The 25,567-nt window shown below is 48.2% G+C and overlaps 1 protein-coding gene across 4 annotated transcripts in view; it reads right to left on the reverse strand.

Moving 5' to 3' along the window:
* Positions 1–686: 686 nt before the first annotated feature.
* Positions 687–25,567, reverse strand: part of BCL11A (BAF chromatin remodeling complex subunit BCL11A) — a 75,743-nt gene continuing 50,862 nt past the window's right edge. The window contains exons 3-4 of one of the 4 annotated variants that reach the window (XM_039568119.1): positions 13,096–14,823; positions 687–5,501 (exon numbers count right to left, since the gene is read on the reverse strand). In XM_039568119.1, coding sequence (XP_039424053.1) covers positions 5,410–5,501; positions 13,096–14,823 — 1,820 coding nt within the window. In that variant the 3' untranslated portion in view covers positions 687–5,409. Of the gene's footprint in view, positions 5,502–12,193; positions 14,824–25,567 lie in introns of those variants that run through there. The other 3 variants (XM_039568121.1, XM_039568120.1, XM_039568118.1) reach the window with 3 other exon arrangements.

The following is a 25,567-nucleotide window of genomic DNA, read 5'->3' on the forward strand; positions in this document are numbered from 1 at the left end:
CACTCAAAGAGAAAAAAGGTTTATTTATCCATCCCCTGCTCCCTCCCTGCCCAGAGTGTCCCAGGTTTCCAAGGGCACACATAAAGAGTGATCTGGCACCCCTGTAGGCACTAGGAGCACGGATGCAGATACTCTGGAAGCAAATTCAAAGCCCCATTTTCTGCTGCCTGCAGGTGTCTGTGATGGGAGGCCCCTGGCCACCACCACCTTCACCCAACCTCTCATGCACAGATCCAGAGAAACCTGAGGGAAAGGGTTAAGCAGCCTGTGGATGCTCTGCCTGTGCACTCACCACCTGGAGCGGCTACGCTCACAACTGGGAACCATTAAAGGTTTAGCATGAGCTGGTGCAGGTGGTGGAGCTTTTGGCTGCGGGCTCTTTGATGCACCGGGCTCGGCAAGCTCTGGGCGTCATCTGCCAGACCACAGGGATGACCCAAGGCCACTCCTCTGTCAAGGGGACCCTGGCACTGGAGTCAACCCCTCATCAGCTCTGTGGGGTTGGGCAGGGGCCCTACTGCTCCATCTAAACCCCGTCACTGAGGAAAAACTCCTGCCCGAGCCTGTGGGGGGTTAAGCTGAGCCACACCGTGCTGGGGGAGGAGGGGAGGTCCAAAGGTACCACCTTCTTGATGCCATTTAAATTGGGATGCTGTAAAACATGAAAATAACTTGAAAGGCAGTAGCCCTGTTTTATTAATAGCAAGTATTTATTAGCCTCCTTGATTTACAGTACGTTTCTGAAAGTCATCAGTCCATCACATTCTTCAGCACAGGGGCTGAGGAGTTTTTCTTGGTCAACACAATATGGAATATAGATCCGAATATGAGAAGCCAAATACAACCTTCATTTTGCATGCACATATCCCACCGATGGGAGGCCCGTAAATGAGTCCTGTATAGCCCTTAGACACATGCAGACATTGGGGGAGAGGTGGGAGCTTCTGTACATCACCACTGGAAACCCGGAGGGTCATGGAAATCGCCAGGGAAGAGCCATCAGGGCTGGACCAACCTCGGAAAGCGGCGCGGCGCACACACCCCAGCCACCAAAAAAAGGTGGGAATCCACCTCATCTGGGTTTTGCTAGGAGAAACCACCTGCCCATCCATCCCCCTCACTGCAGGATTTGATGCTCACACAGCACAGGCACCTCCACCCACCTGTTACCATCCCCAGTCCCAGATTTTCCCCCTCCTCCCGCCCTCACCGTGGGGTTTTGCCTGCCCAGCCCGCAGCACTCTGCCCATGGCCACGGAGCCGCGGCCGAGCCGGCATTCCCAGGGATCACATCGTGCTCCTTACGGGAGGCCAGGCAAAATTAAATTGGGGCCCACTGGTTCTGCCATCTGAACTTCATCACTGCTAAAGACGCAATAAAAGTAATAGCAACAACGAACAAGCCTCTACCAGATGTGTAACTCTATCCAGTGAGATTAAGGAGTAAGGGCCATATTTGGGGTTTAGGGGCTTTATTTTGTTGTTGTTCTGCCCCCTGCAACTCCATCTTTCCTTGGGAATAATTGATTACTTGGACCCCTGTAGAAGATGAATGCTAAGAGGGTGATTTTTGGGGGGAGAGAATTGGGACGGAGGGGCAACAATGTTTGACTTTTAGCAGATACGACACACAACTGAATGATGCCTGAAATGAGAAAACTGGGCAGGAGGAGAAGCAGAGAGTAAGAAAAGAAGCAAATGAGGCACCACTCTCATTTTTGAGGGTCAGGGGTGTTCAGCTCACTCCTCAGTAAGACTTTATAGTGGGGTCAGGTGAAACACCACAGCAGAGCAGGGAGCCCTGGAACAGCAGGGATGTTTAGCAGGTCCTCCCCCTCACTGCCAAAAATCCACAGGTAAAAGCTCACCCCAAGTCTCACCAGCACCCAGACAGCTCAAATACGCACAAGATGGGAGATGTAAACCCAAAGGAAAGGCTAAAGATGGTAAAAATAACCTCCAGCCGCCCAAGGAGGATGGAGCTTCCCTCCACTTTCCCCCAGAGCCCACACTGCCAGCCGCCAACACCACGATGCTCCCCAGATGGATGCTGCTGCTGGTCCCACCATCACTTGGTGGGACCCAACACAAAGCTGGGGTTGATACAAAACACAGGGAGTTTGGCAGCTTTGCTTGGAAACTCACTCACAAAATCTGTTTTCAGATCCCTTCTGAGGAGAGGTCTTGCATCTCATAAAATTCCACAGCCCAGATGCATCATGAATCCAAAGTTTACATTATTTTGAAAGCAAAATTTAAGCTAGACTTCATAACAGGCTTGACCTTCGCTGCATTTTAGTGTCAGGAAAAGTGTGCTTAGAAATCAAACACAGCATAGTCAGATCATCTCCAAGTCTGAAAGCAGCTTTCTAAACCCAACACCTCAAAGCTAAGCCAGGTGATTCCCAGGAATCTTGTTCATCTCAACCCCCTGGACTGGGAAGGAGAACATTTATCTTTCGTTTATTAACAACTCTAAAACTTCAGGAGCTTTTTTTGTTTTTAATAAAGACCAATCATACTTACTTTCAAAGTTGGATGTGCAGACCAACACCTGGAGAAGATGCTAAAATACAAAACCCCTGGGAAGATTGCCCCTCTTGCACCAAAACCACAGCAACCTCCAGCTTTGAGGCCAACAGGCTCCCAGCCCTCCCCTCGCAGGAAACCTCAGACCCTTACTAATTGGCAGAAACTCATTAAGTGATTAAGGTGATCCCAAGCACAGACACAGCAACAGGACTCAGCCAAGTCCTGGTCAGACAAAAAGAGGACCCTAATAACACCCTTAATTAAAGCACACAGCCCCCTCAGGTCACCCAGGGCAGTGGAAACCCCTTTGGAATCTCCACCCGTGCTGAGGCTGTCCTGGAGCTCTGCAAGGGCCACAGCAGAGCCTGGAGCTGGAGCAGGGCTGGCAGCCAGGGACCGGAGCCCCATGGATTGCAAGGGGCTCAGCACAGACATTGCACCTGGGTGCAACTTTAAGGCAACACCAATTCTGAAGATGTTTCAAAGTCCTAAGAGTGGGGGGAAGAGTTTAACAACTGTATTAAAAAATAGACATTTTAAAGACTATTTCACTGCATCTTCAGCACTTCAGGTATCACTTCTGTGCTTGGCGGAACACATTCAGCCCTCCCCGCCTTTGTTATTTACTGCTTTTCTGGGGAGAGACCCCTGCCCTCACGCTGCCTACTGAAGGAGGGACAAGCCACAGCCAGAGAAAGCAAGATCCCATCATGCTTGTTCCACCAGGCAGAGCAGCAAAAGCATAACCAGCTACCCCAGAAGACATCCATGAGCCAAGTTTAACCTGTGCTCACACAAAGCAGGGGTCAGACACCCCCAGAAGGAGCCAGCTCACTGAAACCCCTTAAAAGCAGCTTCCCAGCTGCCCTGGGCCACGCCTGCTGTAGATACAGACCGGGTGAGTCCTGATTCGCAGTCTAGAGAAATGAGCAGAGCAACCCCCTTTGCAGTAAATAACTCCATCAGCCCTGATCTGACACAGCTGCCTGGAGCAGAGATCCCCCGCCCCAGGGCAGGAGCAGGTGCCTAACTCCCCACCACTAGTGCATTCACAATCAGGTGCTTAATCCAACAGGATTCACCCTTCCAAGGCTCAAAACCCCCTTAGGAGCAGACACAGAGGTGGCAGTACAGACTGGGATTGGAAGAACCTTTAAAAACATCCCCTAATGATAAAAAAAGCTGAGGCTGTGCGTAGATTTTTGGGTAGTTTCCCCTCAAAGACCAAATCGCCTTAGAAGAAGCAGCAGTAGTTCCCTTTGTGTCCCAGTGCACCAAGTCCTCCAGGCTCCCAGTGTGGCACCCCTTGGAGATGCTCCCTCCTGCTGCCCACCCCAGCCAAATTTTAAGGTACCAAAGTGCCTGTGCTTGTGCTGTGCCCAGGCCACCATGAGAACCACAGCCCAGGGTTTTAAAAAACAGAAGAGCAACCACCGCTCATGGAAAAGGCAACACTGTTTTCCCTACGGCCATTTCACCGGGAGAGAGTCACCCCAAGTGAGCGTCTCGCTCAGATTGTAAGGAAGGAGATGAATAAAACAGAAGTGAGATTGCAGTTAATACACAAAGTCAATAAATCCATTGTCCCTTTCCCCACGCCTCGGCTCCATCCCAACTGATCCCGGCAGCCCGACACGGCCAGCCAGCCACTCCACTCGCTACCCAGCTGGCTTCTTTCACCAAATAAGGTCCATTCCCACTCATCAGCACAGGCATGAGCAGCTACAGCCTATAAATCCCATCAGAGACAGCACAAAGCTCACACATAACCCATCTTCTTCAGGCAAAGTGCCTGGGCCCCGAACCAGGAGACTCCTTGGGTGGGTGCTCAGACTCGAGCAAGGGATGAGCGTCGCTGGCAAGCAGGAAAGCTCATGCCCCTGGTGCAAAGTCTGGGAAACACTGGGACAACAACCTGACAGCAGCTCCCCCAGCTCAGGGCAGGGCTCTGCATCCCCTGGTCTGACAGCATCTCCACAGCACCGCTATCGCTCCTCCCAAAACCTGCACTGGCCTCACTTCTCCTCGCGCGGACACGAGCGGACGTCACGGATCCCAGCAGCCCCAAAAGTACGTAGCTTAACAGCAGAAATGCAACACGACAGCTGGCATTCATCAAGGAGGGGCGGGTGATGCAGGAGAGCTGGGAGAGCCCCCGCTTTCAGCACCACCAAAGGCCAGAGGGGGCTCAGCACTGCTCGGGGCGCCCAGCCCGAAGCCCGACTCCTGGCCTAGCTCTGTCTGCCAGGGCCAGGCAGCCCCTGGTGCCAACACCATCCCCAGTGAAAATTCAGCACTTGCTTTTCTGCAGCCAGTACGGGAACACAAAGTCACACCAGCCGTCTGGCCCTTGTTAGCATTAAAAATTAAAGACAGAGCAAACAAAACCTAAAGCTCCAACATTTATTATGGCAATTTCCCACCCACCCACAGACCTACACTGTGTTTTGCTTTATTTTTAATTCATCACATCAGATGTGCCTCCCGAGGAATGGCACGTTGCAGGGATAACCAACAGGCCGGGTTGTCCACGAGAGCAAGACAGTCTTTTCCATGGGGAAAGGAGCCAGTCGAAGCCATCATTAAGCCCTTGACCTTGGTGCATGGGTTTTTTTTGTTTGTTTGTTTTTAGAAAATGAAAAAAGAAACAAATGAACAAAAAAACCCCCAAAAAAACCAGAAAACCAACCCCAAAGAAGTGTTGTACTCTATTACAAAATATAAATACGATAGTCTTGCAGGCAGGAGGAGCCCGGGGAGCGCTGCCTTCGGCGGGTGACTCCTCAGGCTCTCCCAGGGATGCGGCGAGCCAGCAGGACAGAGGCCACCTCCGGACGCCGAGACGCCGCCGGCCACTCGCCCCAGCTTCACCTCCTTTCAGAATTTAAGTGCTCTTGAACTTCCATCCGAAAACTGCCAGACATCCGGGGCTCCCTGGGCGCTGCGCCAGCTGGGGGGGTACGCCGAACCTAAAGAGAGCATGGGGACAGAGGAGAGAACAGGTGTGACATGGCCCACGGTGTGAGTCATTCCCTTATCCTACTTCTCTTTTTGTCTCTTTTTTGTCTCTAACAACTAGGGACACCCAACTGCCACAAAGGGATATGGCAGGACGGAGCCCTTCCTCTCTCAGGCCATGCTCTCACATCCGGCATCCTCGGCACCACGCAGGAACCACGGGGATCATTTAGGAAGAAAAACCTCCGGATTTTACTGGGCAAGGACCAAGCCAGCCTGTCTTGCAAACCTCCTCCTACTCTTTCCCAAACCCTCATGGGCTTCCCCCAGGTGCTGAAGGCCCTCCTAAAGCCATCAGTACTGTTAACACGGCACACGGCGGGTGGTTCGCGGAGGGCTTTTCCCAACTCCCGGCACGGTGGATATCGCACGGCACGGAAGTGCGCGTTGCGGCAGCAAAGCTCAAGCTGCACAGCCCCAGCCCACGCCCAGCAAAGCCATTGACTCCAGCAGCGTGGGATGGGGCACTGGGACAGCAATCATTCCCGGCTCCGAGCCCCTGCTCCGCGTCGATCACCCAGCACCACGCTACCCACGCGACAGGCTAAGGGCTACACTGGTGGCAAGGCTGGCACATCATCAACACACCCCTAAAAATCCACCTTGGCAGCCCAACGGGGAGCTGGTTTCTATGGAATTTACTTCATTAATACTTAAAAGAGTGGTTAAAGGGCTACTACATGTGAGCTGCCATCAGGACTTAATAACCAGCTCCTTCCTAGGCCAGATCTTCACTGGGTGTTAACTGGAGTGTCTCCTCTGAAGTCAAGAGCACCACACCCGACTTCCCTCTGGGGAGGGCTTGTTGCTGCTGCTGTCTGAGCCCAACAGTTTCCAGGCTAATGTTAAAGCTGACTGAGACTTCCAAGGCAGCCAAGAGCAGCACAGCCATCCCAGCCACAAGCACAACAGCACTGCAAAGCTTAAGTCCTGCCAAGGGGCACAACACCTTGGGGTTCCCCCCCACCTCCTGGCCCTCCTGCATCCCTGTGGCTCAGTGGAAACCAGCAGCTGAGCATCTGGGCTCGAGGAGCAGCATCTCTTCAGCAGCTCTGGCAGAGAGCCCTCTGGGCAGTATCACTCTCTCCTAGTCAATACTAGAATTTGTCCATGCATCCGCCAAAAGTGGGTTTCAACCTTTATTGGAGGAGAAAAGAGAAGGAGGGATCTAAAAGAGCAGCTGGTATCTCTTTCCTGTTTGGTACAAACTCTGCGCTGAGATAAACCCCAAAACTGTGTCTCATCAGATACGCCACAGCCTCCTGAATGTCGAGCAAAGACATGGTATCACTTAATCCCGTATTATCTCGGCCCTTGGAAACATTATAAATATGAAACATCTGTAGTCTAAATTCTGGGTACTGTTTCAGCACCTTCATTACATTAATCATCCCGTTTGGAGGAGATTAGACACGAAAGGGTCTATGCCATAAAACCACGTTCCTCCTCAAAAGTTGACGGGGCTTGAGATTTTAAATATAGAGACACTGTTACCCAAATATCACTTATTCCTAGAGACATTTTTTTGCTTAGAAACAGGGAAGTTTCCAGGCAGCACAGGTCACGCGTGCACAGGATGCCAAAGCAGCTCGACAGCACATGGTGGGGCCTGGGACATCCATGCCCCAACCCAACAAACTTCAGTGGGTTCATCACACCATTAACTTATTGCCCCTGGCAGAAAACCACCACGTTCATGAACATCTGCTTTGGTGTCGGGGTGACGGCGCGTTGCCATTCGCAAGCTACGCTCTCGCCAGCCGGTGTTCAGACAATTCCCCCTACAGCACGAGCTGCCTCCCCTGCAGCTCCTTCCTCCAAACCACCGCCCCTGCCCTGTGTGCCACGCGGTGCCCACTGGGCTCGTTTAGCTCTGGGAAACCTGGAAAATTTAGCTTTGGGAAACCTGTGAATCACACGCATCACTGTGTCACTTAATAAAGAAGTCAATTGTTTGCTTTCCACTGGTTAATCTTGTAGCAGCACAGGTCTGCCTAGTGATGCCTGTATATGGATATATGCAGATGCCTGTCTATATGCTTTTATATAGGATTATTTCTTAAGTAAAATGCAGGACAGGGAAAGGAAGTGGGACAACGACCACCGCAGGACCGACACAGGGTACAGGCTCCCACTCTGAAAGACAGCCAGGCTACGCTCGACCCCGGGCACAGCTAACCTGAGTCCTCTAGAAAACATCTCCACTGTGGTCTCAACAACCAGCAATAAAAATAGGGACAGGGAGAGAGAGACCGGACTCCGTACAGGTATTTCATGGCCTGGGATCAAAAGACGTGTCATCAAGGCAGCTGCAAAGCACATCCCTGTGGACATCGGCCCTCCAGGGAACTGCCAGCATCCATGCCTGTCACCTTGAGCTCCCCATGCGGGGGCTGGACTCTGCCTCCCCTACGGTGTGCTAGGGATCCCTGTGGCACAACTCCAGCTCCAGCCAGTGGGTACCAGCCTGCTGAAGGGGAGTGCAGCTCAGGGGGCACTGCCGGCACCTTTCCAGCCCTCCTGCACTCTCATCCCACTAGCCCAGACAACAAAATCTTCATTCCTCCTCTTCCAGGATTAAAATGGACCTTTACTACTTTCTTTTCAAATCTCTCTTAGAAAAGGAGTAATTTTTTTTCTTTAGATAGGTATTTCTGTCTTTTTTTAAAATTCCAAACCTCCCCTTCAGAAGGCGCCGGGCAAAATACAGGCAACAAACGATGCCATCACAAGAAGACAACAGAACAACTGGAAGGTTTTACAGAAATCAAAAAAAGGAAAAGAAAAAAAAAAGTATTAAATCCATTACACTAGGAACAGCAAGAGACAGTATCACAGCGGTACGTGCTTTAATAAAGTAAAGAGATGCTGCAACATGCAGTATTTGTCAAACTGACAACATATACAAACCCCTAAGGGGGGGACAGGGGGGACCTGAACTCCGGATTTTAGAGACAATGCACAGAAACCTGCAATTCCCACCAAAAAAATATCAAAGCCCGGGGAGAAAAGAGGGGAGCTCCCAGCTCCAGGCGGGAGCGGGGCTGGGAGCTTTGGGCTGGGGTCAGTGCGATCCCGGAGCCGCGGCGGGAGACCTCAGCCCCCCGAGAGAAATCAGCTCCTGCCCATGCGCCCGCATGCGCCAGTGGCTGATTTCACCCCGTCCCCAAAAGCAGCCGGGGATGGGGGAGTCCCGGGGGGCCGCAGAGCTGTTGCTTTGCTCACCTCTTCTGCCACAGATTTACCAAACAGGGAGGGAATCCCTGCTGCAGACCGAGTGAAGGCCGGGGGGCCGCAGGCTATCGCGGTGAGGGGGTCACAGCTCAGTCCTGATCTAGATGGGGGAAAAACCCCAAAGCTACAGGTCCAGACTACCAACACTTCCCACTGGCCGGAAAGTGAACTCCTTAGCCCAAAAATCCTCTTCCTGGGCAGAGGGGGCTTATTTAAGGCCAAGCTGGGTGGTGGGCACTCCCTGGGGATCGGAGCCCCCCAAAACGCCCCTGCGCGGGACCTTCCCCTACAGCCTGCTGCTGGAAGCCACCTACAGCGTGTGTCAAATGAGGACACCAGAAGCTGACACTGTGTACTTTAAGGTTTTTTTTTTTATTTTTTCAATAAAGGGACAAAATGGGTGTATGAACAGGATAATGCAGACAACTGCCAAAAAAACACAGACAGTGGTTTTTCCAATAGAACTTAACAAAGACCAGAAACAAATACAATAAAAAGCCAGGTTGTAATGACCTTTGGTCATCCAAATAATAAAAAAAAAAAAAAAAATTAAAAAAAAATTTAAAAAAAATCCCCCCCCAAAAAAACCCCAAAGAAAAATAAAAGATCAAATTAAGTGCCTCTGTTTTGAACAGAGCACATAAGCAATAATAAATAGTGACTCCCATAGTAAAAGATAAAATTTCAAGTTACGACAAACAGCTTTCATTACAGGAATAGAAAAGGCCAATAACAAAATATTCTGCATTGCCATTTACAAAAAAGTATTGACTCAAGCGGGCTTTCTCTTTAATATGCTTTGCATATGAAATTCTTTCCAATCTAAATATAAAGCACCATTTAGTTTTTGGCAATGAAAAAAACTGCAAAACGGTTTTTTCTTTTCTTTTTTTTTTTTTTCCTTTTTTTTTTTTTTAGCTTTTTTTTCTTTCTTTCTTTTCTTTTCTTTCTTTTCTTTCTTTCTTTTACTGCATATGAAGTTAAGATGCTGGAATGTCGGGTGATAGAAGGAAAGGGACATAAAGCACACTACATAACAAACCAACGTTATTAGCTTGCAGTACTGCATACAGTATGGCAGCAGGAAAAAAGAACGAAAAAAGATATGTACACCCCTCTGTGACGGCCAGCAGCGTGACATCGGAACAGGTTTCCCCCAGAGGGCCATTATATGGCCTCGGATCTGTACAATGTCACACCTTTTTTGTCTTTTTGTCTTTTTTCTTTTTTTTGAAACATACAAATAATTTGCACTATATTATCCTGCCAAATTAAAAAAATATACTGTGGCAGCCTGTGGTTTTTTTTTTTTTCCACTACCAAAAAAGGTACATCAATACCTTTTGAGAGAACAAGCAACAGTTAAAAATACAAGCTTCAATATAAATACTATAGTGCCTACACTAGATGAACATTTAATTCAAATACCATTCTAGAAATACAGAAAAAAGAGACCATAAATGTGTTTTAGCATAGGAATCAACATGAGTGTGCATTTTCCTATATTTAAGTACTATATAATCTTAAACCTTTCCCCAATGCATGTTTTTATACAACCTGAAGAGCTGTGTATATCCAAGGCATAGAATTTCCACTACCATTTTAAAATGAGTAACAAGTCTTGTACATCACCAAGACGATGAACCCTAAAATACAGTTTCCCCCTAAACATAATGAAGTGTTGTGGTTTTTTTTTCTTTTTCTTCCTTAAAAAAATTTTCTTAACATTTATATTTAAAAAAAGGTTTTGTGGTGTTTTGTTTTTTTTTTTTTTTAAATCCTTTTTTTTGTACAAAAAAAAAAAAATCCTTGCACTGTAGGAGCGAAAGCAATCATTCATTTTATGTAAGTGTAGAGTCTGTTTCCATTCACAGCGCTGTAATGTCGCGTCCGAGAAGATAAGCTCATTAGTCAAGTAAATGGCTGGCAAAGTTTGTGGGGTTTTGTGGTTTGGGTTTGTTTTTTTTTTTTTATGCTCATCAATGTGTGTTCAATTTTTATTTTTTTTATTTTTTTTCCTTTTCAGCATTCTTGCAACTTTTCCCTTAAAGTATAGACCTGTAAACTGGGAAAATTGTACAGTGCACTTAATTGTCCTATCTGAGCAGTCTTATTTTATACTCAACCTCTGTACCTTTGATTAAAGAAAAGATACAGACATCACAGGCAGAGTCAAGTGCTATTTGAACACCAACCGGGGCGGGCGCTAGCTTAGGAATAAAACAAGGAATCCTCTTCCACGTCAACACAAATAGCACACAGAGGATGGGAAAAAAAAAAAGAAAAAAGAAGACAACTTTTAGGGAGCACAGACAGATACTGCTACTCTTTCGCTTTTTTTCCTTTTTTTTTTTTTTTTTTTTTTTTACATTTTCTGTTACTTCTTCCAAAGCATCACATTAAAGGCAAGTCTTATGAGTTCATAGTTAATTACCACTGTGTCGGTATTAGCTTATACACCTGTTCTAGTTTTAAATGGCAAACAGTACCACATTGTGCTAATAAATCACAATTTATTTATTTTTTTGCTCCTCTATCTGTTACACTCAGTAAAATATTATTGCCAGTCTTTATTTTATTTTTTATACGGTATACAAGAGGTCTTAAAGTTTATAATTTGATTGTCAGCTTGACAACCAAGTGGCTCCGGATTTATTTGTTTTGGTGCCAGAATCAATAAAAGATATTATTAAAAGTAAATATCTTCATAAAATGGATTTCCTTTATTGTGTGTTTAATGGTGTTGAAGGGCCTCTGCGCGTTTCACAATCTATTTAATCATTGATGGGGAGGGAGAATAAAAGTTTGGGGCAGGGCGGGTGGGGGGGGGGGAAGGTTCTACATCTCGTTTTAAGCTCTCTCCACGAGCCAAGCAGGTTTTTAGACTGGGATGATCAGTTTGAAAAAAATAATAGTAATAATAATAATAATTAATAAAAGGCAGAGGAGAATGATGATTAACTAGGACTGAGTGGGTCATTTCTTTCTCTTCCTTAGTTTCCTCTTCCCTCTTCGTTCCTAGGTGGCTGGCGTTGTGAGGGGCACGAGGCGGCTCCCAGCACGGCCGAGGTGGCGACGAGCTACGCGTGGAGGACGAGCAGAAAGGAGCCATCAGCATCGGCCGCGACAGATCCAAGGCACTCGGATTATTTATTATTATTATTATTATTATTATTATTATTATTAGTGGGTGGGTGGGTGGGTGCATGTCTGAAATCAAACGCTAAGAGAAATCTACCTCTTCCTGACTGGTGGCGGTTGGTTATTCCCAATTAAAGGCCTTTTTTTATGTTCCCAAGGGGAACTCTGTCTCCAATCGTGGGTTTATTGGTTTAAGACAGCGATCTAGGCTAACACAACGCTTCTTCGGTGCTATCGGTCCTGTCCGCAGAGGGTCACCCACAGCGAGTTTTCCTTCGCACGTCACAAAACAAAACTGTACATTGTACATGATATGTATTACAGGATGTATGCAGCATGGTCGGTTTTGTTTGCTCTCGGGTTTGGTTTTGTTTCACTTTTTTTTTTTTTTTTTTCTCCTCCTCCTCTCCTCTTTTTTCCTCTTTTTTTTTTTCCTTTTTTTTTTTTTTCCCGAACGGAATTGGAAACAGCGACGTGTTTGCTCAGCAACTAATCAGGGACAATTTAAAAACAGCCATAACATACCATACATGCTGTCTAATCCAAAAATTAAAAAAAAAAAAAATAGAATAAAATAAACCAACCAAAATAAAAAAACAACCCAAAACAAAAAAAAAAAAAAAAAAAAAACCCCAACATACACAACATGTAAATTATTGCACAAGAGAAAGGCTCAAAGTTTGCGTAAAATGCAATAGTATTGCCCCGATACAGATCATGCATTCAAACGGTGAGAACAAAAAGAAAATAAACAGGGTGTGCTGGTGACAAGCACTTTCCAAATATCCTTAGCTTCCATGACTTCCATCACAAGGGACTAGAAAACCTCTACGGGGATGCGGGATGGGTGAGGGACGGGGGTGGATGGGGAGGGGGGGGTACGAATATACCTCTATTCAGTTTTTATCTCGTTATTCAAGACTCGATCACTGTGCCATTTTTTCATGTGTTTCTCCAGGGTACTGTACACGCTAAAAGGCATCTTACAAATCTCGCATTTGTAAACGTCCTTTCCCACCTGCCCGTGTGTTTTCATGTGCCGGGTGAGCTTGCTACTCTGGGCGCAGGCGTAGTTGCAAAGCTCACACTTATACGGCCTCTCGCCCGTGTGGCTCCGTCTGTGGACGGTGAGATTACTACAGTTCTTGAAGACCTTCCCACAGTACTCACAAGTGTCGCTGCGTCTGCCCTCTTTTGAGCTGGGCCTGCCAGGGCCCGGGCCACTAATATGGGGGGTGCTCCCTCCGCTTCCCGTGCCGCTGCGGCCTGAGATCCCTCCGTCCAGCTCGCCCGGCGGCGTGGAGAAGCGCAGGCTGCCGTTCTCCGAGGAGTGCTCGGAGGAGGAGGCGAAGGGCGATTGTCGGGAGTCGCCGAAGCTGAGGAAGGGGTCCTTCAGCTGCCGGGAGGCGGCGTAGCCCGCCAGCCACTGGGAGTAAACGTTCTCGGTGTTGGGCATGGCGGCGGCCGGCAGGTCGAACTCCTTCTCCAGCTTGATGCGTTTGGAGAAGGGGCTCAGGGAGCTGGGGCTACCCAGCAGCAGCTTTTTGGACAGGCCTCCCGAGGCGGACTCCCCCGGGGAGCAGCCCCGGCCGTTGACGGCCCCCTCATCGATGCGGTCGGACTCGCCGGCCACAGAGTCTTCGTCGCAAGTGTCCCTGTGCACCTCGGGCTCGGGGAGGTGGCCCCGCTTGTGTTTCTCCCCCAGGACCTGGTGGAAGGCCTCGCTGAAGTGCTGCATGGAGCTCAAGACCATGCCCTGCATGACGTCCGGCATCGACCGGCCCTCCTCGCCAGCCCGTGAGTTGTTCTCGTGGTGACGGGCCGCCTCCAGGCTCATCCCAAAGCCATAGTCCGGCCTGTCGCTCTCATTCAAGTCCTCCTCCTCTTCCTCCTCCTCCTCCTCCTCTTCCTCCTCCTCCTCCTCCTCTTCCTCATCCCCGTTCTCAGGGATCATGTTGGGGTCATTCTCGCTCTTGAACTTGGCCACCACGGACTTGAGGGCACTGCTGGCGCTGCCCACCAGGTCGCTGGTGCCCGGCTCAGGGGAGCTGGCGGTGGAGAGCCCATCATCCGACTTCACTGTCATGGGGGAGGACTTGTGCATGTGGGTCTTCATGTGGCGCTTCAGCTTGCTGGCCTGCGTGCAGGCGTGGTCGCAGAGGTTGCACTTGTAGGGCTTCTCCCCCGTGTGGCTCCGGCGGTGGACCACCAGGTTGCTCTGAAACTTGAAGGTCTTCCCGCAGAACTCGCAGGACTTGGACTTCATGGGGGGCTGGGAGGGAGGAGGAGCAGACTGCAGAGGAGGAAGGGGCGGCGTGGCCAGGAACGGGGGCTTGCTGCCGGGCTGGAAGGGCTGCAGCAACCTTTGCATAGGGCTGGGCCGGCTCGGGGACAAGGGTGGGCTGGAGGTGTTGCCGGCCAGCTCCCGCAGCCTCCGTGAGAAATCCATAGCGGGGGGCTCCATCGCCATGGGGTTCAGTCGCAGCACCCTGTCAAAGGCACTAGGGTGATGGGTGGCCAGAGCCATTTCTTCCGCACCCAGGCGCTCAATGCGATGCGGATCCAAATGGTGCCTCGGGGGAGGGCTAAAGAGGGGCGGCGTGGGTGGGAAACGCCCTTCTCCCAGCCCCGACGCCTCCCTCGAGACCGAGCCGGGTATTCTGAGCAGGTTAAAAGGGTTATTGTCTGCAATGTGAATCCCGTGGAGAGGTGGCTGGGAAGGGCACTCTGCACCTAGTCCTGTTGGGATACCAACCCGTGGCGTCAGGGGGCTGCCGTGCTCGCTTTCTAGGTAGATCCGTAAGCCGTGCGTGTTCTGTGCGTGCTGCAAGAGGAACCAGGCGCTGTTGAAAGGCTGTTTACAAGTCGTACACGTGTAGCTGCTGGGCTCGTCTTTACCTGCAAAACAACACAACAAGCAGCGTCAATCTCCGGCCGTCCAGCGGCGGGCGAGCGCTCGCCTCCCCGCCTAACCTCCTCTCCCCCTCCGGGACACTCAGCTGGGAGCTGGGGAAGGGACATCCCAGCTGAGGGACACGCAGGGGACACGGATGGGAAGAGTTAAGGGACACAATGGGGAGATCCAAACCCACGCCAAGCACATCCACCTCATCCCAACCATGCCCAGCTCTGGGTTCAAAAATGAACCACGGCGGGTAACCATAGCACAAAACAAGCTATGAAAAAAAGGAGATGTTAAAGTCAGTCAGTGCCAGCTCCAACTCAACAGACATTATGCTGCAAGAGGCTGCTAGGATTTAGAGGGCGGGTAAATAAATATGTAAATAAATATATAAATGGATAAATAAATATAAAATAAATAAATCCCCTTCTGAAAAGCACTCCACATAGATCAGTTCAAAGCATCAGAACTGCCAGCAAGCTGGGCATCGACACATTTTTAGTCTCCTCCTTATTTTGAGACTAACAATGTGTATAAAATTAAGCATCAATTTCTGCTCCTTAGCAGAGATTCAACTCTGGGGCAAGGAAAAAAATAAAAATAAGAAGGGAAAGAAAAAAAAAATCGAGCATGGGACAGGGAAAGGGGAAGATAGAGAGAGCGGCAGCTCCGCCAGGGAAAGAGCTGGAGGGTGGCCAGGAGGCCTGGCCGAGCGCCCTGCCAGAGCCGCATTATTTCTCTCGCGCTGAAAAGAAGCTGAGGATGGTAAATGCCACTTTGGCAAGTAGCGAGCTAACTCTATTTCATGATAATTTATTTTTGGAGATAACACGGACATTATAAAAGAGCAACCAACTAATAAATAACTAAACAAAAAGCCGGCTAATAATGACAGCAGAAAGCAGCCCCTTCTAATATATGGCAAAACAAGGGGGATGAATAACTTTTTGAGGGCCGCCCACGAGGGAAGAGCGGCGTGAGATATGGCGAAGGTGAGGGTGCCTTTATTGATTACTGGGATTTTGCGAATAATTCACTTCCACCCCCACATGGATGCTTTTTGCTAAACGCTGGTAAACCAAAGCTGGAGCTAAGAGAAGGATATAAATTCATTTCCAGCCTTGTTCAGCAGTTCTCACAGAGCTGTTGTTTAGTGATATTTTAACAAATAAAAATAACATTGCGGTTTGCTGAGAGATAAACCAGGAGCCCTCCAAGGGCATCAGCACTTGGGGTGGTACTGGCCTTCACCACATATTCCTGCCCTGACCCAACATTTGTATCCCAAGGAATCTGCTCCTTAGGCATCTCTCTTGGGTAAACAGTCTGCACTAAGAGTTGCTCCCATTAGGTTTCCCCTACTTGCCGAAAATAAAGGAAAAGAAAATCTAAAAAACTAAATAAGGCAAATTAGGAAAGGGAACATCGCTCAATCTGCGCCCATCTTGTTTCCCATCTCACAGGGGAGGAGGGGAGGAAAAACATCATGTGATCATTTTCCTTCTGAGTGATCTGGGGATACAGGACAGAACTAGGCATCTTTAATGTCCCTTCCAACCCAAACCATTCTGTGATCCTATGAGATCCAGCATTGGCTGTACTGCTCCATCCCAGCTTCCCTCCCTGCCTCCTGGCTCTGCCGCTATTCTACGTTTGGCCTGAGAAGCTGAATCAGGCAAGCAAAGAGCCTCAATCGTCTACAGCAGGCATTTAACACTTTAATCACTTTAAAAGCCCTTGGAATAATATTTAACATTTCATCCTGAAGCCGGCGTTGGAATAAAATGCACTGTGGTGTTTAGTATGTGCCAGGCATGTGAGCACAGATAAATACTTCAATCTGCTGAAATTAGAGGGAAATTCAATTGGACTTTCACATTCCTATGCTCATTTGTGAGCTCAGGGGGGAAAAAAAAAATAATCTTGCTTCACCATAATGAAGTGGAAGTTTTTAACACCACGGTAGGAGCTAACAACGAAACACTACCTCGCCTCTCTACCTTATAGATCAGGTCAGAGAAAATAGCATTTTATCTTATAATGAGGATACAACATCGAGCATTTGCTACCACATTTTAGTATTCCCATCAACTAGATATTCTAGATCATAAGGGCAGCTCGTGTAATCATAATGTCAATGAGAAGGGCTGTTACGACTGAGACTAAAGATTACATGGAAAAAGCTGCTTTGAAACTGGTAATTATTACCAGTCCACTAATAGCAAATGATGCATTACAGTTTCACCGTATAATCTGTATTTCACTCAGCTCCTGCCAGTGCGGCCTTATTATATTACAGCGTTCACAAATTCTAAATTCCTAAGCTACACTCATCAATAAATGTGTTACTTCCCATAATTTGCAAAATTACTTTGTTCATAACATCTTCGACTGTTATAAAGACTGGAATTGATTTCCTGCGTGGCAAAATTAGGGCTACATTGATTTAGTGGAGTGTAAAATGTAAGATTATTCTTCATGTGCTTGCCTGAAAAACAAGTTTTCAATTCACTGTCCGTGTTTGGTAATCAAGATAATAATTTACATTTAAAATCATGTTTATGTACAGAACTTCCCTAAACAACCCAACATTTTCAAGGGAGCAATGTAAAACCAGGCAACAAAACGAAGGAGCGAAACAGTTAAAATCCACCATTTGTCTCCACCTCCTGCTCTGAAGAGACATGATTTCTAATTTGTCTATTAGTGCTTGATTAATTATGAAGGCTATTGACTGACCATATCACCATCTAGAGATATGTTCCAGTCTGATGCAGCCTTGCAAAACTGCGAAAATTATGGCACTAATCCACAGCAACAAGACGGGTCCTTAGACTGCTGCGGCAATCCCCGGGTCTGGAAGGGACTCGCCTTTCCTTGCTCCCATCCAACCACCACCATGGGTTCTTTGGGACACTGTTTGGGTCCCCTCAAGAGTCAGATGGGATTGCAGGACCCAAAGGCTGCATCCACTGATGTCTCCTAGCTGTGGGCCGCCCCTGTCCACACAGCTTTCCCAGCTAACACATGTGGGCAAGACCACGGGCAAGCAAGGTGGGTCTCACAGCAGGGAGATGCAATAGCCTGTGCTGGCAAAGGACAGAGCTGGAGAATGCCCCACAGGGCTTTTTGTGCCTCATCATCCACCAGGATAATGTGATGGGATATGTCATCAATTGAGATGCCACTGGGGCTTTCAGCTGATTTCCAAGAGAAGTCACTGCTGAACCAGCTCTCCTTGGCCATCAGCAGCAGGGCTGGAGCTCACATCCTGGGGCTGGAGCTCACATCCTTGGCTACTTCTCATTCAGGAATGTGAGGCTGAAAGGGATCCCCAGCTCTCACCCTCCGACCTTCCCTGCAGTACGTGTCACTGTGACCAACACAGCGTCTTTCAGTAAAGCACAACCTCCTCCAGCCCCGCAAATTGTGGGGCAGAGCGCAAAATCCCAGTGGAATGTATTCAAACCAGCTCAGCAGACATGGAGAGCACCCACTGCTTGCCACCACAGTCAGTTCCCACAGCTAATCACACTCACAGACAGGTACTGGGATACACCTGAACTTCTCTGGCTCTAATTTCTACCTGTTCTCTTTATATTTTGAGGTTTTTTGTGGTTGAAACATGGAAAAGCTCTTGATACACAACGGGCCCCCTCACACACACCAAGGTGTTCTTCGTGAAATCGAGGCACACTTCAAAATCCAGTTATTTTTCCATCCTGAGGCCACCCCTTCACTACTCAAGGACCAGCCTAGCCCTTCTTATCCTGGCATCATGCTGGGAAGGACCTGATTTTCCTTTCAGCCTCCCACAGAGCTGCTGCCTTCCAGGGTACTGCACCCAGCTCTGTAAGCACATCCCCAATTCCACTCTTCCAGCCAAGGACCACAGCAGGCTGGAGCCAATGTCTTCTCAACACACCCTTCCTGACAGTCTTTCCAGACCATCCCATTAACCTGCCCCTCTTGCTCTGCACCCGCCTTTGCTTTACCCACAACGCCAATCAACCAGAATTGCATATTAATTTCTAAATCACCATCGAAGCACTAAGCACCACTGAGGCTCCCATCAGCACCTGCTGAGCTCTCCAGCTAAGCCCGCACATTCCCAAATCTGGTGGCCAGCTCTGCATCACCTGTGCTAGCAGTACCACCCAGTGCTTGATCTTCCCACACGCAATGTCACAGCGCTGTGCAGAGTCTATTTCATCTACATTTATCAACCAAAGTTGTCATCTAGAAGAATGAAATCAGGTTTATTTGACAAGATCTATATTCCATAAATCTAGGCTGAGTGGCACGAATTATATTTCTATCCTTTAATTCTTTATCAATTGAATCTTATGTTGGTTCTTCCACTATTTTGCCCAGAAGAGATAAGCAAAGTGTTGCCAACTCTCCCACATTACCCTGACCAGCTCTTGACAGCATTTTCCCAGTTCATAAGCTTTTTTAGAAACCAGCATCATGTGTCAACTCTTCAGGCTTCCTTGGGTGCAACTTTTCAGAGCCTTTTTATTTAAGAATATTTCTCTCCATTGAAGGAGAAAAACTTTTTCTCTCTCCTTGTGTAAAACCCTCCGTGGCTACTAATAAGCTAGGAAAAAAACATCATCAGCCACCCAAGATACAGAAACGTATCATGGCTGCTCTACAGGTCTACAGCAGAAATACTTATCAAGAATTTCTACCTTACTGCTTCTTCCATTTATCCCTTCTCTTTTCTCCAGAATCCTGAGAAGCTCTCTCCCTCCTCCTCTCCCCACTGGTGCCAGGCACAAGTTTTCCTCGGCATCTTCAGCTCCCCTGACCCGTTCTCTACCCGCCATGGTTTCTCACTGCGATTGATTGCTATCCATTTTCCATTTTTTTAATTGTCATATATTGATTTTTTTAATATCTAATTGCTGTTCTCATCTCACCACTGAAGCGAGTGAAGTGGGTTTTGGACTGGGGCCAAAGTTGCCCTCTCCTTCCTGGACAGCTCATCAACTCTTTACAAATAGCCTCCAATTACCATTCGCATTTTTGTGTGTACATTTTTCCTCCCAGTCAATTTTACTGCTCATTTTCCTCCTACTTGGGAAATTACCCCTGTAGGAGAATTACATGGGGATACCATGACCCAAATACAAACCTCGGGCCAACATGACACCTGACTGGCGTCACCCAGTGAAGCATCCACCACCATTACATTTTTATTCCTTCTCTACATCCTGGATGGCAAAAGACCAGTGATGAGACACAGCATTTCGCTACAGCACAAATGTCCAGCGCTTCTCAAGTTATTGGCTCCTGCTTAAAAAAAAAGCAGCAGAACAGCTCTTGCCTGCCATGCCCCCAGAAGAAGTGACTTAACCAGTGACACACGACTGACAGATTTAGCTTCTGATCTGCAAAATGTTAACAAATGAGCGGGATGGATATTGGCATTTGAGTGCCTTTAAGGGCAGTTGGCACAATCACTCAGTAAAATATGAAGAGATGGCTGCTTTCAGCATTAAGGGGCTTTTTTTATATTAAGGAAAAGCTGGCGCTTCTGTACTGCGCTCACAGATACACCCAGCGCGCTCCGAGTCCGAGTTGGAGCAAGCCAACACCTCCAGGCACAATAGAGCTGGCTCCAAGCAAGAACCACAGCCATGTCCACAGCCACCAGCAGCAAAGCCAGACAAGATGCTGCGGAGAAGACCAGCTGGGAGGAGAAGCTGTCAGCTAGATGCTACTGCTGGGAGGGAAAAGAGGGGGAAAAAGAAAAAAAAAAAAAAAGGCATTTCTGGAGCTAGGCATGCAAGTTCAGGCACTGCCAAGTGAGTAATGGAATAATCTGCTGCCAATGTGCTTTGGAAGAGCTTCCTTAGTTTCTCAAAAGTCAGGGCTGGATCCAGGAAAGCTGCTCGCTGGACACAGCACACGCAGCAACCTCTGGGTGCACCTAACCAGGCCCATGGCACAGGACACTGTTTGGGGAAGGAGCCCCAGCTTAAGGAGCAGGATATTAAACATAAGATGTGTTTCACCCCAGGGCACTGCACGAGCTGCACACAAACACGGAGCATTAGAGACACCCCAGTTTTCCCAGTGTTTTCCCAAACAAACCGGCAGCGTAAGCAGTGACTGCACACGTGCCAGCGGTGTTCACAAGGATTTCATTCACAGCTGCAGATTTACTCCCTCAGAGAAATCCCCAAGCCAGAGAAATCTCCAAGCAGACCTGGATGTGGCCCTTGCTGCCTGGACGGCCCAGGCCCTGTTCTCAGCAGCATCCCTCCACAAACCAGCACCACAGGCCTTGATGGCTTTGCTCCTGTGTTCTCCCTCACCTTCCCAAGAAACCTGAATGTGTAAGCAAAGCCAGAGTCTTTGCCAGGCTTCCTGCACATACACACCTTTCTCTATCAAACAGCAAAGACAGAAGTTAAAACTGACTCAAACACATGCAACGTGCAGGAAGCATCCCTCTCTCTTCTGCTTGCCACCCAACAATCATGGGAGGAACAGCCTGAGCCAAACCCAGGAACTTCTTTATTCAGCTTTAATGTCAACTGACTGCTTGATTTTTGGACTGATAAATTCAGAGTTGTTATGGTATTTAAAGGGGGGAAGAAAAAAAACTGAGTTAATTGTTACCACTTGTCCTTGATTCAGTTCTCCATCTGGCTTGTCAAATACCTCTTTTTTTTTTCTCCTCTCTCTCTCTCTTGGAAATCCATACTGTTGGAATTCCTTTCAACTGCAAACTAGTGAAGTGGAACAGTTGGGACACAGGAAGCATCGCAGGGCCAGGAGATAAGCGGGTCCTGCTCCATTCCTGCAGCAGCCACTTCTCCCTTGGTAAGGAAGAGCTGCTTTGGCGTGACTCCTGGTAGCATCAGTTCAGAAGGGAAACTGTAACTGTCCAAAGGTATTTTCTCCTCCCTGCACTAATTCCCCCCTCCTGATCCTCCGGATTGCAAAAGGCACGTGATTAACCTGGTCCATCATTACCCAGCCCTAAGCAGCTGCTGGCACTGGGAGCATCAGCACTGCCACTGCTGCTCCCATAATAATTGGAATAACACTAAATAATAGCAGTAGCTGCATTTGTGTAGTACTTCCTCTCTACAACCTCTTCTCTTTATCGTGAGAGGAACCAGATTCAGAAAGACTGAAAAAGGAAAATATCCCCAACAATCTGAAGGAACTCTGCAAACAGAGTCCACACTGTTTATGCAAAGGCCTGGTGGAGGGTCTTGGGACCAGCTTAGTCATGAAAACGTCAAAAAACCTAGAAGAGGTTTTGCTTTGCAGGACTCTCAATGCTCCATCTGCCATCTTTACCACATTTTCTTTACTGTAACTTATGGATAAAAGGTATTCCTGAAATTGATATTCAATACTGAAATTGATACATCAATATTGATATTTATATTCTTGAAAATAATTATTCTGCCTGCGAATTCAGACTTCCTGAAATCATACTAATAAAACTGGGGAAATGCTTCGCAAACCAACTATGAGTAACACCACTTTTTCATTACACCTCCTTTTAAAAACCGTCCTTAAGAAAGAACCAGGCCAAAACATTAATGCCGTGACTCAAACTTCAAAAAGAAATCCAAGCCCCAGTAATAATAAAACAGCAGCTGGCACTGCTTTGCCAGTCAAAGATTTAGACTGGAGTTAGGAACTCCAAGAATTCCCCATTTTCTCCCAAAGCCAAATTTTCATTGGGTTTTACAGCACTGCTCAAGTTTCCACAAAGCAGAAGTTTTTTTGGGCCTGAAGAAAGAGCGGGTGGGAAGGAGTGGGATGAGGGAGACCAGTTCCTGCCTGCAGAAGAAGTGGGTATTTCATGGGTAACCAGTTTGGTTGCAGCCTCAACACTACTCATTCTTCTAACCAGAACCAAAGTCCATACACTTAAGATTTCCACCCCAAAAAATACTTCATTAGCAACAAGCAACAGAACACACAGTTTGTCAGAGCCTCAGTGGGGTGCTGGGGTCTCATGGCCTGACCTCAGCGTCTGTCACCACTTTCAAGGCAATGACAATTTGGCCACCAATAAAACCTGCTTCAAGCTCCAACTTGGCAAGTAAGGTATCAGCCTGCGACTGATTTTGTGCTTTTTTAAAACCTAAGAGGGGTGGAAATCTGTCGCGCCTTGATTAGTGAGGAACAGAGGAAACCTGTCATGGGAAAACAATGCTGTGCTTGAAATTCAGCTCTGAGTGAGTTTTAGAAGAAACCCCTCAAGCAAAGATGACCTGCTCATGTGCACAGATGCACCCTATACATTAACACTATGGGGTGGATAAAGAGAGGTGATGCAGACCTCAGCAAGACATGGGAAGCAGCTCCAGTAACTACAGACACCAGTGGTGGGACCTAAAGGCTGAACTATGCAGTGTTTTCAGCTCTGCAGCAGGAACTCTCCACTGATACCATCACACATCTCTAAAAACACCCTCAGTGAAGTAACCAACATCCCAGATGCCATCCCTGGCAGTATTCAAGGCCAGGCTGGATGGGCACTGAGCAACCTGGTCTAGTGGAAAGTGATTCTGCCCATGGCAGAGGGGTTGGAACTGGATGGTCTTTAAGGTCCCTTCAACCCAAACCATTCTGTGTTTCTGTGATGCACAATCTTCCCCACCTGCCTGTCCCTGACTGCCTCTCCCCGAGCACAGGCATAGGGATTGTAAAGGATTCAAACAGGAATGGCATCACTGGAGTGACACCTGCTAAATCAGCCCCTCTGGATCTACCTGGCACCAGGTGTATCCCCTGCTGGAAGGTCCACCTGGACCCACCAAGGACCAAGCCTCATCTAAGCCCTGCCCCAAAAACAGTATCAAAGCCATTCCACAGCCTCACCTGATTATCCAGCAAATGGTACCTGGCTCCAACAGTCCATAATTATGCATTTACCCAGTGGCTGCTGGGGACAATCAAGTCAATAATTCACTTTTTAAATGCAGTGCTGTAATTATACAGCTACAAAGAGCTTCCAAATCACTTCATTCACTCATACACCTACGCGTTGAATTGTTTCCCTTTCTACCGTTTTCTCCCTGGCTGGTGGCATCTGAAGGAAAGCCAGAGCACACTTCAGAAAGTTTCTTGCAAGGGAGAGGAAGGAGATGCTCTAGCACATCTCAGGTCACCCCCACCGGTGTGGGGCAGAGGGTGTTTCTCCCTATTTGTGTTGTGGTTTTGGTACCACTCAGTTGTGCAGCCAGCACCTGGCCCAGGTGAGGGTGAGTCATAGATGCTGCTCTGCAATGCACATCGTGCACTCAAGTATCTCTTACACACAGAGACTCCCAGACCAATGCCAGGACACTGCCTTCCCAGGAAGAGCTGCTAAAGCCTGCTGACCTGATTAGTGCTGCAGGACCTTGCTGGAGGACACGGCAGCTCTGCCGCAGGGGGCACAATCCTGGAGAGATGAAGTGTGCTTCAAACCGGCTGAGCCCCATCCCAGGGACAAAGTGGGGCTGGCACCTTCCAACCACTGCTCGCCAGCAGGGACACTGCTGCCAGAGTATCACTGGGCCATCAAGTCCCCTCATCACCGATGGCCCTGCTTTATTTTTGCTGATTTTTCACATCTCAGTGTCTCTATTTGATGTGCCCAGCTCTGTAAAGCCACGTGCGTTTAAACCATCGCCTTGAAGAGATACGGTGGTCCCTGACAGTCCCTCCTGGCCCTTCTCATCAGCCAGGCACCACCAACGTCCCCTTCCCCAGCCCACAGCACCCAGCTCCCACCCATGCCTTGGGAAGGGTGTCGGTGGAGCCAAAAATCGCCAGCCCTCAGCCAAGTCAGTGGCTGAGGAACTCCCTGGAAGCCTTATTCCACCATCTCCTTCCCAGAACAGATCCTCTTCAGACTCTCCTCTTTCCCAGCCTTCTCCTTTGGCTCGCTTTCCTCTCACTTTCAAATTAATGATATTTAGCCAGCAGCAAACCATCCTGACAAAGTGGGTCAGGGGAACTGCAGGTCCCCCGAACGACACCTCCGCCTGCAAATCATCTGCCAGAAAGGCAAAGGTTTATTCTGTCCCTGAGCAAGTTCAATGTCACCATGGAGCTGCAAGCACAGCAAGTGCTGAACCAGATCCTACAACGTTTAGTTTCATAACTTGCACAAGCAAGTACTAGTAGAATCGATAAATTATATATATTTTTTCCCCTCTCTGCTTTGCAAATAGGACCAAAAGGTGTCGTAAAGTTGTCCAGTCTTCTCCGGTTTATCCTGTCTCCTCTCCATCGTTGAGATATCCTTGAAGTTGAAAATGATATAATACTCCGAATATCTGGAGTTTGGAAGGATGTAAGACTTGCAAGAATTGCTACAGCTTTATTGCATTCTCGGGGCACAGAGAGTATTTACCACACATACATCAAGTCAAGGAATGCAAAAAGGGCATGCGGAAATTTGGCGCTCCGAGCTCAGGAGCTGAAACTCCCAGAAAGGCAGATAAAGAGTGGATTTCCTTATTTATAGATTTGCAGATGAAACCCAACAAAACCAGCCCTCCCCCCTCCAAAAAAAAAACCCCCACCTCCCTCTTTTATGTCAGTACGGCTGATTCAATTTCCAGGCTTGCAAGGTCTCCTCTCGCCAAGTATTACCCGACCCCAATAACACGCGCTGTTCCAAGGTTAAGATCCGTTTCCTTACAATAATGCAGAAAGCTGTTGTTTCAGTCGTGGCTGCAGAATTCAGCTTTGAAGGACAGGTTAGTA

The sequence above is a fragment of the Corvus cornix genome, chromosome 3, assembly GCF_000738735.6.
Source record: "Corvus cornix cornix isolate S_Up_H32 chromosome 3, ASM73873v5, whole genome shotgun sequence".
In the NCBI taxonomy this organism is placed as follows: Eukaryota; Metazoa; Chordata; class Aves; order Passeriformes; family Corvidae; genus Corvus; species Corvus cornix.